The 16379-nt window shown below is 42.1% G+C and overlaps 2 protein-coding genes across 5 annotated transcripts; one reads left to right on the top strand and one right to left on the bottom strand.

Moving 5' to 3' along the window:
- Window positions 1-56: 56 nt before the first annotated feature.
- LOC111266412 (uncharacterized) lies at window positions 57-10111 on the top strand. 2 transcript variants are annotated; one of them, XM_022843883.2, is made up of 4 exons: window positions 792-895; window positions 2667-2775; window positions 3811-4082; window positions 4365-10111. In XM_022843883.2, exons 2-4 carry the CDS (start codon window positions 2703-2705, stop codon window positions 5631-5633), a joined length of 1614 nt encoding a protein of 537 aa, XP_022699618.1. In that variant the 5' UTR covers window positions 792-895; window positions 2667-2702; the 3' UTR covers window positions 5634-10111. The 2 variants fall into 2 exon arrangements, with proteins under 2 accessions (XP_022699617.1, XP_022699618.1); XM_022843882.2 differs by lacking the exon at window positions 2667-2775 and having other exon boundaries at window positions 57-895.
- Window positions 9959-15429, bottom strand: LOC111266415 (myosin regulatory light chain 2). 3 transcript variants are annotated; one of them, XM_022843888.2, is made up of 4 exons: window positions 15308-15429; window positions 11756-11942; window positions 11365-11587; window positions 9959-10507 (listed from the first exon to the last, which is right to left on the bottom strand). In XM_022843888.2, the coding sequence occupies exons 2-4, from the start codon at window positions 11871-11873 to the stop codon at window positions 10345-10347; spliced, it is 504 nt and encodes a 167-aa protein (XP_022699623.1). In that variant the 5' UTR covers window positions 11874-11942; window positions 15308-15429; the 3' UTR covers window positions 9959-10344. The 3 variants fall into 3 exon arrangements, with proteins under 3 accessions (XP_022699623.1, XP_022699621.1, XP_022699622.1); XM_022843886.1 differs by lacking the exon at window positions 15308-15429 and adding an exon at window positions 15136-15301; XM_022843887.2 differs by lacking the exon at window positions 15308-15429 and adding an exon at window positions 12338-12470.
- Window positions 15430-16379: the final 950 nt, after the last annotated feature.

Raw genomic sequence — 16379 nt, forward strand, 5'->3', positions numbered from 1 at the left:
ATGACTACCGTGCGCCAAAACTTTGAATTAAGCCTTCATACACCTTCTTCTTAAACGAGCCAATGTATTTAGCAGGAAATTGCCTAACTCAATGTGACTCAGTCATAATTAAAGCTTGCGTTCTAGTATTTGTTTTATCGATAAAACGAATTTCTAACTCATTCATGGTTGCCTTCCAACTGATATGACAAGGACTGAGGCGCTTGAATTTCTATCCAACATTTGCCATCGACAGGCAAAGGTTACTGGAGACTTCTTCGCAATTAGGTGAAGATAATTTATAGCGTGCCTGTTGATACTGTAGTCTTGCTTTCACAACGTTGTAATCGCGTGATTGGATCGAACTAATGTTGATGCAACATGTTCTTGAGCTATTCAAAATCTAAATGGCGTTGACAACGCTGTGATTATAGCGATGCTAGCTATTTTCGAAAGGAAAGGATATTTCGGTGTAGTCCAAATCGATTCGTGTTAATCAGTGGAAAGTGGAGTGCGCGGATGTCTGGCGGCAGCCGTTCGCAGGAATGGAGAGTCGTCTGCGATGATGATGAAGAGATGACGATCCAAAGGTGGTTCAGTCGTCGCGAACAAAACTCCGCACACCTGAATTCACCGTCAGAAAAATCAAACGGAAATAAAAATGGCGCCAGTTTGGACCAGCCAAAAGATTCGAGGAAGCCCGAAGCCGACGGGTCACGCAGCACTCGTGGCGGTGCCGTCTGTGGTATTCTTTCAACCAGACAGACAGGAACTACAGGCCCTACTCCAAAAGGAAGCCCTTTATCATATCCAACGCTTTCGAGTGCTGGTGCAGCAAAGAAAGTTCAATTCAGTGAGGATGATATCATACAGGTCATGTCACCTCAGCCAAGGGGTACCCCGTTCGTGAAACCGGGTACGTACATTAGGCAGGATATATAGCTGAGCGACCTTAAGCAAATAAAAATAATTTGTTGAAACGCACATTCTTTAAGAACACCATAGGTTTAATTCAGTTCTCAACAGGTGCAACGACAGCGTGCGAAGCAAACATGTTTTGCAAGAACGTTGACGCGTGTACAACAGGAAGCGCTCCCCATTGATGATCATACCGACATTACAACAGAAGCAAGCTGAAAGCTTTTATCTGATTTTTTTTATTTTAAAGAATCATGTTAACGTAGATCGTTAAGCTAGAAAATATTTTTTCATTATGGTAAGTGTTCATGGTGCAGCACATCTGCCGAATACTGCAAGTTAATGATAAACATTTTAGGTGTTCCTTCAACTGGCTCGGCCCGCTGATCCATCTGTTAGCGTGGCTTCATAGGTCCACGAGCTGAGATCGTTACTTCACATTCAGTGTTAATGTCTACAGCAATTTAAGTGTTGAATGTTTCATATGGGCCTATGAGCTTCTTCCAACGACGTTTATTAGTACGACGAAGGCATGCGGTAGCTGGAGCCAGTGTTTTCGATAGTAAGGCTGATTTCTCAAGACAGCCACACCTGGTAGATTGGTGATAAACTTTATACGCAAAGGACGATTCACTGAGGAACGGTTAATAAGCGACTCGCTAATAAGCTAGCTTTATGACAGCCTTTGATCATGGCTAAATGCACATATAGGCGACCAGAACTACTAAACCTTTGCCCAAGTAGGTCATTAAACACCTGAGGAAACTGTAGGTGAGGATAACAATATACTGTTGTCAGGGTAGGGCATACTGAATTGGCTGATATACCATCGTGAGTAGCACTAACTCAACCGGCCACAGGCCTGTAGAGGCATCTTTTGTCGTATGTTTTGTTTCAAAATTTGGCGTGATGGAATTACGTCCTCTGTCTCAAAAGTCGACTTTGTTCTTAACACGTTATTTATGTAATCAGTAGTTGTAGTTGCGAGAAACGTTAGTATGGTGCGTGTTCGGTAGTTCATATCGATTGTTTCTGCTATCGTGACAAGATTGACCTGACGAAATGAGTGCCACCCTGAAGTTCGAAGCTGAGATCAAACACATAACATCAAAGGCATACCCACTGACACTCAGCGTCAGTTACTTGACAGATAGTCTTATTTATAGTCTTTTAATAGTCTGGGGCAAACCTATTTCAAATTATTATAACTGCTCAGTTCCATCAAAATATGCATGCTATAATATCGTGGCTTTTTTGTGCTAATATACAATATGTGAAATAATAACATTAGCAAATTTCGTCAAACTTGTGCTTTTGTTATACATGGGTATGTCGAAAACCGACGATTGTATAACACTGAAAGTGGCGTGTTTCGGATCCAATTTACGGTTTTCGACGGACTCTGTTATCAGGCCCGGGTCGTGGCGCTCCTATGAAAGTGTCTTGGGGCGCAAAGCTACAGCTCTATACAACTGTGGGCTCAAACATTTCGTATTGCAAATTTGAGAAAGTCTGCTATAGATACGATTTGACCATCGGTCCTTACATTATTGCAGAAAAAACCTCGGCTTACGTTCGTTATTTTGACCATAAGCCTATCTAATCTTTCGACGAACATTACGTGTTGAAACCTTACGCCTCTCCGTCAAAAACTTTGTCACGATAGAAAAAGCGCTATTAGCCATTTTTCTACTGGTAGTCTATATGAGCTTCGACACCTATTTGTAGAGTAGTATACTAACTAGGAAAATACCAAATTTTGAAATCAGGTACATTGCAAACGACGTACTCAACTTGACAGGCGAATGAGTTTGCTACTCAAGATAATATCAGTGACTCGAATGGAAGAGGAACAAATACTACCTAGAACTATCGAAGGTAAACGTTTTTATGTACAGTTTACATTTTCGACGTTTAAGTTAGTACTTACAGGGCAACGATTAGCGCGTATGTCATCACTGATTTAACAGTATCGAGAACTTTCATAGATGAATCACAACGGAATAATCCTAAAAAACAGAAGCGGCACTATTGACTGGCGGAAAACGTATGCCATGATGTATGTCAGTTTAAAAGAAGAGAATTATATCTTGCATAACGCAGTACTTTATTAAAGGGGTGCGTTCATTGGCCTAAACTAGAAACGAATCGCACCGTTTTGCATAGGCAAGATTAACTTCGATTAGGCCTTATTTCTGATTGATAAACGCTATTGATAAATTATATGCCTGAACTCACTGAGAATCGAGGACTATTTCCTGTGATACGCAAGCATATATTGAAACGTTGATTAGAATTTGATGTATGATGCACATTATCCTATTAAAGTCTGTTCTTGTAGATAAACCCAGAAGATCCGTCGTTCGGGTAACAGGCGGTTTAGCAAAAATACTGGAACATATTGGCCAGCTCGTGCAAAACTATCCGTTTGCTATAGGTTTTTTTCTATAAAAATAACCGGTAGTGACCGGTAGTGGGTGTGTTTCTGACCTACTGGAGGGCCATTATGCGTGCGGACGCAGAAATATCGGCCTACCCTAGTGCGAAAATGTAGAGCAAATTGATCAGCCTGAATAACAAGCAGATGTTATTAATGAGTGCCCTCACTTAGCTTAAGAGCCAATGATTGTAGTGACGCTTTTCTTACTGGGTAGTATAGTTCCTGCCGGCTATGATATACCACATCGACAATACCGTTTAAGGATTAATAGAACTCTGTGTGATATTGATAGTTTTTGCCACGAGGAAATATAATTATTAGCTGACCCACTATTGCGGTATTATGCTGTTGCGAAACGTAAGATAGAATATCTCCTATCCTAAACCCTATCCAAATTGTAGCATCTACAATGTCTGATAGCTATCTTTCTTTGTTTTTCTTGTTTTCGGGAATATGTTTTTTGCTGTATAAAGATCGTTACCAGAGCCGTAAGCTGCGTCGAACTGCGGCACGCATGAAACTCTATCAGAAAAAATATGGAACACCCCTGCCTGAAGAATTTTACGACGTTACGCCGCCAAGTCTCGTAGAAGCACTTGATAAAGAAATGGCTGAACAAATTCGTAAGAAGCTTCGTAGCAAAATTATGTCCCAGATACGACTGCAGCAGCTATCGACCCGCAGCTCCGAGGACGATCATCTGCCCCTGCTTGACAAATGTGACAAGCCCAATTGTCGAAAGAAGGTTGACCCTATCTCCTTACATAGATAGATGGTTATTCCATTACTCTAATATTACGATTGTTCAGAATATACAATTAACAAAACAAAAAACAATTATTTCAGTGTCTTTCACCTTTTTCATCTCTGTGTTTATATACAGACAGAATCGAAACACGTGCACGACGGTCAAGTATCTCACAACTGACATATATGAGAAAGTGTGTTCTTGAATATTATTATGGCAACCCTAATGAAAGGCTACCTAATCAGGGTCATCAACAATGTCGCGGCGTAAAACTTGCAGGGTTCTTGTTTGACTGAGTTAGCGAAGCAGACGACAGACAGCAATGTTACGCCCGCATCGCCGGATAAACACACCCGAAGTCGAACGACCCCTCTAGAACAGGACATTGGTACACAGCCCTCAAGCACAGATACAAGCTGTGTACATGGCGTGCCACGTTCCGTGTCAAATGCGGAAGTTGACACACTAGAATCATCGTATAGTGCCAAACCACCTTTAAGTTTTGCGTGCAGTTTAGCATATATTCCCACAGACGCCACTCCTCCACACACCATAAATTATAATAGCTCGCAGAAGGGTCGTGCACAACACATTCTCAAGCACGACGAGCCAGTGCACTGTCTAAAACATACCGGTACGTCGGACGCTCCAAAGGAAAGCACTCTGTTTTGTAGTGCGAAACGGAGCAGTCCGTCCTATACGCAAAAGGAAGATAATTCGCCGCACGCTGAGAGTCCGAAGAATCGAAACCAGAGAGCACAATGCACGCGGACGGGATATTCATCGCAGACGTCATCGAATGCTCTAATGAAGTTCAACCTGATTACACCGCTATGCGCAAGAGCATCTATGAAGACCTCGGTTAATTTGGAGTTAATTGCTATGCCGAGTCCACCTAGCTCACAACAGAGTCCAAATGGAAGTCCAGCATATAGCCGACAAATGATTGTTGAGGAAAGCTCAACTCTGAATCCTCCACGTGAATCAAGCAGACATCAACGACGAAGTTATCGTCATCGTTACCATCATCATCGTGACACAAGCGTGAAGCACTCTAGTCACTTGCTGCCTGCCGAAACGAGCACCGATTTGAATGGTGACCTAAGCAGTGATTTAAGCGACAATTCGAGTGGTGATCAAAATGACGATTACTGTGAAATATGCGGTAGCTCAATCATACAGCGGAACCGACGAACAGCAGATCACGATCACAGCGGGGTGCCAGCTGGAAGTGAAACTAGAAATTCATATAATTGTTTGTCTGACCATTCGTCACGTCCAGTCACTCTGAGGACACCGAATTATATAAGCAGCTACAGTAATTTGGAACCCAGCGAACTTCCTAACAGTCATCTTTTAACGGAATCGGGCTTACCACCGCACAGACTATTGCTACATGACATTACGCTTGATCAAGCATCGGATCCCGCAACAAGCTTAGAGACGTTTTTGCATCACAGCGCATCAAACTTACGACGAGGCAAAGGTATAGTCCCAGCTGAAACAACATGGCAAGCGCTGCGAGGTAATACACCAAAAAATAAGTGATCTAACTGGGCAAAGCATGGACATACACCGTCATATAGCTGTGACAGGTACATTCAACGTTAACAGATAAAGATTAGGTATGACGGGTTCCCAAATTTTGTGCAGACGTGAACTTCGTACTGTATCCAATGTAACACACTTCGTGACCTGCGGCGGCTATGAAGAGGGGCCCGGAGTCTACTTTGAATAGAAGCGTCAACAGCTAATGGTTTCATGAGCAAATGAACGGGCGTCCATAAGCAAATGTTAAAAACATGGTCTGCAAAGCGCATGATGAGAGTTCGGCGTTAGTCGGAATATTCACAGGTATCCTTGTGATTTTAAAACAGAGAGAAGCAGCCTTGAATTAAACGAAACACTATGACAGAACGCTCGGAGTTTACTTTGTATCACTAATTTTTTCCATTATGCCGCTGTGCTTGAAGTATACAGTACGCATTATATAAAGGTGGAATATACTTTCTAGAAATCCAATACCAATAGACACTGCAAGCAAGGCTTTTGTACACAGATTCGAGTACGCCCTAAAGAAATACACTCAACAAGACTATAGGCCGCCTTCTTTACCGTTATTTTCTAAAATGTATTTCGTATTTGTGCCTAATAATAACAACTTATCATAAAGATGTGAAACTTGCAGGGGTTTGCTTAGTACAGTTCTGACAAAGGAACCAGCAATCTTGATAACGTTTACTCGAAGGAAGACAATCGACAACTAGAAACGGTAAAGTCAGGGTTAGACGAAGCTTTGGCAGAACAAACAACCGACGCGTTTTTATCTACTTGACCAGTCAGTACGCCGACTGTTTCATAAAACAGAAAAGCCGAAGATACTTTTCTCTGAAACGAGTTGGCGGGTTGTTATAAGACTTCGGAATCACAGCCTTTTTTAATTCGCGGAGTCTGATTTACTATTCGTGGATAGAAAAAAATTAGAATCTGCTGGTTCTCCGCGAAGCCGTAAACCTCTGGAACCTGATGAGGCGTTGCAAATTCGCAATACATTGCTGATGTTCGATAGACTAGGACAACCAATCAACAACTTTAGTCTAATTTGGGTTTGTTGACTTAATAGTTGAATTATTTTTCATAGGCTATATATATAATGCATGGCTAGCTTTAGAAAAGGTGTGCCTTTCACCGTGCCAACATTTACGTAGTACCTAAAACTAACTTCTGTTCGTCGAATATATTTGCTAGTCAGCTTCGTTGACCGTTCGTTTCGAGAAACACCCAACACTGAATAAGCTGGTAGACAAAATGTACTACCATGGTTTGAATTTCATGGAACTGTAAATCAGGATCGTCCTGTCGTCGCGTCGACCTGCACGTCGACTCACTTCGATAGCGCACCAAGGAGTGCTACCTCGTTAATAGTAGGGATTTATCAGCAGACTGTGTGACGGTATCCCTCGCCCGGCTAACTACACCAGTGCCACCGGCTTCGTGGAAAAAGCCAGCGTTTCGGCCAACCCAAGTTAACTTTTGTCAACCAGAAACCCCACAAAAATAACTACTTAAACCTTCACCCTTCTTCGACTAATGCGACTGTGTGCGAACAAATCGAACCTCAAGACTCTTGGCCGTACGAGTCGATTCGTGAAAGTATCTATTAGCAACCTAGTTAGACCCTGACTAATAGATCTTTTATGCTTAGCGAAGTTATTGAAGCCAAACATAGTCATAAAGGAAACAATATCCCAAAAAACAAACATGCGTCATGTTCAAAGCCAAATCAACCTCGAATGCTAACTGCTGCGGACAAAGCGAGCCGACCCTTATTTGAGCCTTCTCAGAGAAAACCAAACGACTCCGAGTCAGAGTGCTGTCGAAGGCCAAGTCCACCTGCAGGCATAACTCAAATATCAATATCCGTTACCAACTCCGAGGACAGATCGCATCCGAAGCCGGATAGATAAATCGAAAACAAAGGCAAAAACTGAGCAGAAAATTTAGCCCTAGGTTAGCGAGCTTAGGCCAAAAGGATAGTGAATTTAGAAATGACGTTCTTCGTCTAGTAGGCGACGATGAGAGTAAGAAACCGTCAAGAACAAACCGTGGACTAGACATTCATCAGTGACTCTACGGTCTGCTGCCGCTGCAGTTATAAATGAGAAATCTGGGTGTCTGATCAAATGTTCTCTAAATAAAAATAGTCCCCAGCATAAACGGTTCAGTTTAATAAAGATGCTCAATCGATGATCTGGTTCTAATTCGCTTTGTTTCCCAATAATAGGAATAATTATTCGTCAGCTCCTGTCTGTGTCATAAGTATTATTTAGGTCATACATCATATAAATGCAGGTTACTATTGTTTACAAAAGTGCTACTGGTTCAATATCACATATCCGGCCGCTCGTGTTTGCTCGAGCGGGATCGTGCCGATGGACAACAGGACAAAGATGACGATGATGATGACGACGTATTGCCATGATGTGCACCCCTGGGAGAAGGGAAATTGACGAATCTGCTCGTGACGTGAATTCAAAAAGCATCATCAGGCCCATGTCCGGAAACTGGGAGCTGGAATGTAAGGCATCACACGTGCAAGCGATATAGATCTTGTTCATATCATTGAAATGAAATCATGATGCAAAGTTAACGTTGTCCTTCTGGCGCGACGTCCCAATGAATTGCTTTGCAAGTTTTACGTGCTACGAGTCAAGCTACAAGATAACAGGAACCTGGATGTTGAGAATTCTGGTTGGCACACTGAATATCCACGGGTTACGATTACTTATTACCATGAAAAAAAATTCAATCATGTTAATCTGCGCACGCTTTCAAAATGAGGAAATGCGTCTATGGTATGGATGAAACACATTTAGCAGAAGTCCATTAAAAAACATGTATTGAAAAATCACACTGCTACTGTCCATTTCGTAATCCTGAAGTGGCTGTGTGTCTTGCGATTCAGCAACAATAAAATTGGGTTTACTAACCTGAAACTTCCACAAAAATTCTAGGTCTTCTTTAGCCGGGCCGATAATCACGAGCATTATATACCGCGGACTTTTGATAGAGCTATTATGAAGTTACATACGTGTCGACGGTAGATTCAGATAAAAGTAAGCAGATTTAGAGATTTAGATAACATATACACCATGGGCGTATGATTAAAAGATGCACTACTGGATTTCTAGCTCTATTGTAGCGGTATGTGAATCTAGTTAATATCCCTACGCTGAGTTCGAAGTGGCATTTTTAAAACGCGACCTTTTCCTCTTAGTTCACGTTTATATGGCCTTTCTTGCCTTGTTCGCAATAAGGCTATGTGCTGCCTAATCCATGGTATTCGCTTGAATTTTGTTTAATTTTCAGCTGTGTTATGTTTCTGTGTACATACGTCCAGTTGATCTTGCGATAATTGAAAAAGTATCTCTTGTTATCTAGTAAGGTATCAAACTCTCTTTTCACTGGCCAGAACAAGAATCGTTCGGCGCTGGTCTCCTTTTCGTTCACTTCAACCTCTCACGCCCTTCACTGCCAAAAAATCACCTTACTAAATATATCGTTGAACGATCCCAGGTGGCTCGCCGTTTTCTTTGTATTGATAAACTATTGTGAGCAATTCGAGTAAACTACACATCAGCAAGATACAATACTGAATTCACCGATAACCTTCCTCGAGTTATCTGTGAAGTAAGAATCATGTAGGTATTGAGGACTAATCAGTTAGGGTTTGCTCAATCTTATATATCGCCAAGTAATAATCTCGAAAAAAGCCTACAACTACCAGCAATTAACAAGGAAAAGAACTAATCCTGTGGCGTCGCTAGAACTACTGTTTTTATTTCCGTTGTGCAGAATAGTTATGGTTGGTGTATTGGCAGAGACTCACCTGCTTTTCGCTTGCAGACGGGGAAAAGAACAGAACTTTTTTTGCAAAAGTAGATAGCTACAGTGTTAAAAGACCTAGTTAAGTGTACTAATAGAATCTGTATTTCAATTAATGTCCCGACCGTAATGGTCGTCGTTTCAAAGGTTGCAAAAATCTACTCTCTAGCATACTTTCGATTAGATGTTGGAGATGAATGAAATGTAGGTAAAAATTTTTTCTTCTGCTTTTCTATTTTCTTCTCAGTTAAGAGGTGTTGTACTTCATTGATTATCTGTTTTACTGCACCTTGAACAAGGCCAGTTGCGTCGATTGTTTTTCTCTAAGTAAATCTGCCCGTCCATCTGCCCATTCGTGCACAATGTATCTACCTATGATGTGAAAATTTTGTAAGTATCGTTAGTAAGTGAAGCCAATATGTTTTCTCGTATTATAGCGATCGAACATAATTGATATTAAGTAGTAATGGTTTCTAATTAGGCAAGGATTTTTGGTACAAAAAAGATTTGAACTTTATTTTAGACGTCAACTGAGAAGTTGGGCACTTGGATCAAATTATAATAAATAGCGGGCTGTGATCTTTGATGTTAACAGTTTGTTCCTTTTTACAGGCACTTGATATACAGCGAGCGGCTTGCGACGTTACGAGCGTAACTAGTTCCGAGAGCGCACTCGGTCGCCTGAAGATTGGCCGCTTTTCCTGGCCATATTAGTTCGTTGTGTTCCTTTCGTTCGCTTGTACTCGGCGTAGTAACGCTGTATAGACGCATATATTATCATTCCTGTTGGATCTCGTCGCCATTATCATTGTTTCGTCATAGTATCGTTGAAGTTTGATGCTGGAAGATTTTATGGAAAAGCGCCTCGATTCATCTAGGATGCAGCCTGTTCCTCAGGATTCTCACAGCCCTTGGTGAGCACATTCGCCCACCTTTTCAGGTTAATCTTCGAGCCATCCATGGGCGCTTCAGCGAACACATCGTTGGCTTCCTGCTCGGTTAACTTTTCGCCGAAAGTGCATAGCATCTTGCGTAGTCTGTAACATCAAGCGCAAATCACATCCCTTCATCAATCTCTGATAGAATGCAACGTGTCCAAGAGATCGATGGGTATGACGATCAAACTGACCTAGATGACGATAAATATGGCGCAGAAACTTACATTCAGAGCTGCTCGGCTGTTTTCATTTCATCAACTCGCTAAGAGCTACATACACTTTAACCAATTAACATGAAACTGACTCAAGGATAGGCATTGTAATTAACAAGGTATAGATAATATACTTCAGCAGCTACAAGTTATGCTCTGCTCACCTGACCGCGATATCAAACGGTTAAAAAGACGATGAAAGCATTTTTTAAAGGGATTATAAATTGCGCTTAACATGAACGATTTGTATACGTGCCATCTCCGATATATAGATCAGCCAAGAATCAACGCGGTGCATGTGTTTCGTTTGCAGACATTTTAGTGTTAAACGGTTCTGGCTGGCTATGGTACAACGTAACAACGCAGATAGAAAAAGAAATAGTAGGTCATCCGTTTGCGAACATAGCGATGATGTCGAAACCAGTCGCGGTTAGAATCTTGGTTAGATGAGGCTGACTACCATATATAGAGCGGGTGTGGCTATGTAGGTTTATGTCGAAAGAGGCGGATCTGGTTGGAAAGAAGAGAATGCTCGGGCTCTAGGACAAACGGGGCCAGGTTTTCGACTCTAAATATTACACGCTGACGCCGATAGGTAGCAGGGATGCACGCGACACTACAGCGTAAATCTTGAGAACATTAATGAGACGTAAAACGGCAACTGACTCGTGGGTGAAAAGTTAGGTTGGGAACAGTTACATGTTTATAATTATAACGCGGTAAACGGTCGGATGTTTCACCTACTTTTCTTCAGTGCAGGTGCCGTCTCCGTCATCGAAGATGGTGAAAGCGTTGACAATCGTTTCCTCCTCGTCCATTCCGCCGGCCTTGTTAGCGAAGATGGTTACGAATTGGGTAAAATTAATAGGTCCAGAGGCCTCGGACATCATCTCATCGAGTTCCTTATCGCTCGTCAGACGTCCCATCTGGTCGAAGGTGGCACGGATATCGTTCTTTGAGACGATGCCTACACAGCGCAGAAAGGTCACCCCTATGAGTAGCACCGGCCAGTGTAACACTCACAATGCATAGAAAATCACGTTCCGTTCCGGACTTTACATGCTATATAACAATTCACTTTAGTACGGAATATTGAGGTACTCAGTGAGGCTTTGGCAAAAGCGAAACAACTTACCATCCTTGTCCTGGTCGATGAATCCAAAGGCCTCTTTGAACTCAGCCATCTGATTTTGGCTGAACATGGAGAACACGTTGGAACTGGACTTCACTGCCTTCTTTTTTGATCCGGCCATTGCTGTGCTTGTGCGGAACCTCTTCGAAGTGAAGGAGAACTCGCGGGATGCCTACGGGCCTGGAAATTCCTGAAATCAGAAAGAGAGCTTGACCTTTGTACTCAATTGAGCCTCAGTAAAGCATAGATAGGAGGACGAGCTTGACCTCCAGATGTTAGGAAATGGTCGATGTTGTTGACTTTGAGTTAGATAAATGTCGAGTTATTTGAACTAGTTCACTGTACCACCTCACCACGTCCACATCATTGACGAACCATATCACTTATAAACTTTAAATGCGGGAAGCACATAAAATGGGTGCTCTTCGTCCCCATTCCAGAACTTCGTGAGTTTTTCAAAATGGGGTTGCCGGTCGCTGGCAATGAAGAATTTTGGGTGGACGACAGCCATTGGTCCACCACCATGCCATAGTCTTTGCTGTGCCATTACGAAGCCAGTTGCAAAGCATTGGACAGAAGACTTACCTAAGCCAACCGTGGTGAGAGACTCAGGACAATGTCTGTCTGAACAGGGCTCGATCTCAGAATGTAACAGGAGGACGTATAAGGGAGAGTGGAAGATTTCTCTATCGTCTTCTTCAATTGGCCTGCTCGAACCTGACCCGGCTCTCCGTAAGGCTTTAGAATCTGGCCCACCAGCAGGTCGCCCTCTCCTTTCCGCCTTATGGACCGTTGTGTCAGGATGACTAGCTACGACCCTTGTTTGCGCTTTCGACCGCGCTATTTTTACCCACCTAGCGGGTATACAAGGTCTCGAGTAGTTCCTACTAGCTTAAACATGGAAAGAAACTGAGATCTTGTGAAAGGACCTTCTACCAGCGGGTTGCAAGCAGACGATTCTCTCTAGTAATAACCTTTTGACTCGTTGAGAATGTTATACTGCGAAAAGCGTGACTACGACGTTTTCCTTAAGAAAGAACTAAGCTACTGTGTTTGCAATTTCGGGAGACCCTCTTGGGCTCACCAACTCTGTTCTATGGGAGCGCCGCCGGTACGATCTGAACCAGGAAGTAATATGCTCTTCCTGCGGATAGAAAATAACTCTGAACAGGTATTAGTAACAGACGGATAACAATGGAAGACACGGAGGTGACGTCTGCGCGCCATCAACTGCGAAAATAAATCGTTGCCCCAAATCAAAGAAACATGGGACTTTTTTTTTTTAAATTTCGAAGATTATACTGCCTATAAAATGAGCTTCGGAAAAATTCTTCTTACAAATCTTGTGACCGAGCTACACTTCTTCGTCGATCATTTGAACTCCTCTTCTCATCCCTTTCTTGAACATTAGAATCACTTCAGCGACCTAGTTTCGGCCTATTCTGCGGCCGTCCCGGTCGACAGCTTTATAGGCATTAATTCCAGTAAAACATGGATGATATTAGTACATAAAACTTGTTCTCATAGTGACTGCGACGATAATCTCACACAACTACAATTAAAAAATTGAAGATCAGCGAACTAAAGAAGAATATGACACAGCCATATGATACAACACTTACCAATACTTATTGCTCCCCAACCCTCTTATCAGTTTAAAATACGTTAGTATAGATGCTGAAACGTCTGGGTGTGGCCCTAATCGTAAGACTTTTCGCAAGTTTACGATAAACACGTGGCCTCTTAGAAGCCCATATGTTTTCATGATATACGTCTGTTTTTGGTGCGAACAAGACCGGATTCATTTCTCCCATCGTGTTGTGGTTGACTTTCAACTAACGTTTGAGCAACGTTTTCTCTTTAGGTCGGCCAGCCATCCGTTAATGGCTGGTAGACGACGTACGTATACCGAAGACTGATATCTGAACCTTGCTGGAAAATCGAATACAAACCACCGGTGGTTTGTCAAAAGTAGATTACATGAAGTGTTCGCGTTTTCGGCGATGTTAAGAACTTGCAAACTCATACGCTATTATTGCTCCTCTTTCTGGAATCGGTCTACATGCACCTTTTTTCAACTGTCACTGGTCCTTAAACCGGCCATTCATGAAATGTTGTCTCTATAGAAATACAAGTTGAGTACAGCATATCTATATGGACTCGAGAGCTTAAATGTCATTTGTAACCGATATGAACATGGACCATGTTGGAGAGCATTCATTTTGCACGGGGCTCGATTTCCGCATAGGGAATTATCTATTCGCAGGCTTTACATTCACTGCAACTCTGATACTTTAAAAAAGGCGTGAATAAATGAAGGAACTAATCGAGACTAACACCGGTTGTAAGCTGATGTGTTGCTAAACGTGTTGAATACTCTACATGTAATATGTTGGAACTGGTCACTATGAGATTGATATTCAAAAACAACATGTCACTTTCATGTGTGAAATAGTTTTACCTGACATATTTATCTAAAAACTTACTAATTGCGGTGCAGGAGAAGTCAGTTAATGTTCTATTTCGCATGTGGTACAAACGGAACTAGACGATAATTTTTTTTACCGTAAAATATTTATTCTATAGAACAACTGTTACTAGATCATTTGCTGTATAATGTCCGTTCATTTATTATGTTGTGGGGCTAAGGTTCATTGTGGTAGCATTTCAGCTATTAGAAATACTTTGTCGATAGACGGGCTATTTATATTGATACTCGAAGTAAATGTACATAGCCTCGAGTTGAAAGCCACTTTCCTTGTAATGCGATAGTCATCACGTGGGGGTGACTTTTGGGCTTTTGGGGTAAAGCTCGTCTTTGTGTAAATACTAATTTAGGCTAATGGCTATGGCTAAAGATGTCAGAATCGATACATCTTTCTAATTTCACGATTTCATATTTATAAAAGCAGACAGCTGCGTATTGAGCACAAGGTCTCTTTATGTAAAACACGCATACTAATCGTATCTTCCTTTTCACGGTTTGTCATCTATCGGAATCAGGCAGACAAAAAAAACATCGAAACACTCCACTTTTTACGTAAGAGGCGTGAAGATGAGAAATAACTATTAGATATCTTAAAGTTACAACACCATTGCAAAACTCTTGTGGACTATAAATTCCAGTCTTAATTTTGCGCCAGGTTAACGGAACCCTGTTTTAATGGTGCATGTTCCAATGTGTTCGTCTACCCTAGGTCACTTATCCTTTTATAGGGGTGGCTGCAATCGAGAATCATTACGGGGGTATCACGGAACAGGTCGGGGCTACATGATACACTGCTCTGCTCCATTAGACCCTTGCGAGGATGCGTGTTTAGAGTTATACGCACAGCCTTTTCTCTATCCTACACAGACACTGCAGATAAGAGACTGACTATGACCTTAGGGTCGGGCTCCAAGGTCGACGTATCCTTTCAAGCACAATGCAGCACAAATGCAGAGTATCCAAGCGGGAGACTTCGTTGGGGTGGGACACCTAGCGCGTTACTATCGCGAAAAAACAATCCGTAATCCTTAAACCGCTTCAAGAAGACACGTGGGCCACTCACTAACCTTTCCGATGGCGTAGTGAACGATTGCTGCTTGAGGACGTCTATTTAACTCGGCCGTGGGCTAAGGCGAACCGAGGGCTTGAGAGGGCACCGGTGCTAACCTCGGACAGCCGACAGCAGTTCTTGAATGCGGCTGTAGTGGTTTGTAAGTTTCTTGCTTGTTAAAAGCGAATCTTCTCGATATAGGGTAACCAAGTTTTGGGCGGAACTCCGAGTATCTAGGGAAACACCGGTACTTCCAGCAGATGCGGCGACGAATGTGGACGAGAGGCGATTGTGCCAGTGTGCGTTGGCTCACCGACTAAGCTGTGCTCTGAATCTATTGCGGCGGTAGGGCACCACAGAAAGCACGATCTGCAGATTACATGTGGGCAGGTTGATCAAGCCGCATGATAACAAATATTCGTAGTTAAATCTGACTTTTGTGTTTGCTCTGAAGGGCTATATAAATTAAAGTCTGTAATATTGAAGAAGAAAACTGGCGCCTGTCAAATCAAAGATCGACTCGGAATTTGAGCTATTTGACCTCATGTGAAGCCCCATTACAGCCTGAAAATATTATAGATGGCGCTTGCAATCCTTTTGACCAAATCGTGCTGCGAATCATTCTAGGTTTTTCTTTGTACCAATGTACCTTTTGTATCTGTTTTATTAGTTTATCAAAAAAATTGTCTAGTGAAATGTTTTTTTAGAGAGATTTTACGCCGTTTTTAATCTAAAATATGTCAGTACTTAGGTCCCGGGTCTTTGCGGTATTTTGACTTGTCCTATCGTGTTGTTTACAAAGCATTATCCAGTCGTACAGAATCTCCCTGTCAAATTACGAGCTTGTAAAGGTTATCGAGTTCGGCATCTGGGAGAGCTAGCTACAAACGGACACGAGAATAACGCGGCAAATTTTTTAAATAATAATTAGAAGTGCTATATGTAAATAATACCTGCTCAAGTATAAAACAAAATAGCCTTATATGTTTATTCTTTTATGTCATTTCTCGCTGGACACTTTAAGGTTACTTTGAGCTAGTGCTTATCTCTCAAATATACATGGTCTTAAAGCTTCTATTTAGTAGTTC

Source organism: Varroa jacobsoni, unplaced genomic scaffold (assembly GCF_002532875.2).
Source record: "Varroa jacobsoni isolate VJ856 unplaced genomic scaffold, vjacob_1.0 scaffold_1080, whole genome shotgun sequence".
In the NCBI taxonomy this organism is placed as follows: Eukaryota; Metazoa; Arthropoda; class Arachnida; order Mesostigmata; family Varroidae; genus Varroa; species Varroa jacobsoni.

What these genes read in the sequence shown, in the direction of transcription:
- LOC111266415 (XM_022843888.2), bottom strand. Translation starts at nt 11,873, where the DNA reads ATGGCCGGATCAAAAAAGAAGGCAGTGAAGTCCAGTTCCAACGTGTTC. An exon ending in CATCGACCAGGACAAGGATG is followed by an intron (nt 11,588 to 11,755) that starts GTAAGTTGTTTC and finishes TGCGCTGTGTAG; the next exon opens with GCATCGTCTCAAAGAACGAT. An exon ending in GGCACCTGCACTGAAGAAAA is followed by an intron (nt 10,508 to 11,364) that starts GTAGGTGAAACA and finishes TTGATGTTACAG; the next exon opens with ACTACGCAAGATGCTATGCA.
- LOC111266412 (XM_022843882.2), top strand. Translation starts at nt 499, where the DNA reads ATGTCTGGCGGCAGCCGTTCGCAGGAATGGAGAGTCGTCTGCGATGAT. An exon ending in TACCCCGTTCGTGAAACCGG is followed by an intron (nt 896 to 3,810) that starts GTACGTACATTA and finishes TGCTGTATAAAG; the next exon opens with ATCGTTACCAGAGCCGTAAG. An exon ending in AGCCCAATTGTCGAAAGAAG is followed by an intron (nt 4,083 to 4,364) that starts GTTGACCCTATC and finishes TAAAACTTGCAG; the next exon opens with GGTTCTTGTTTGACTGAGTT.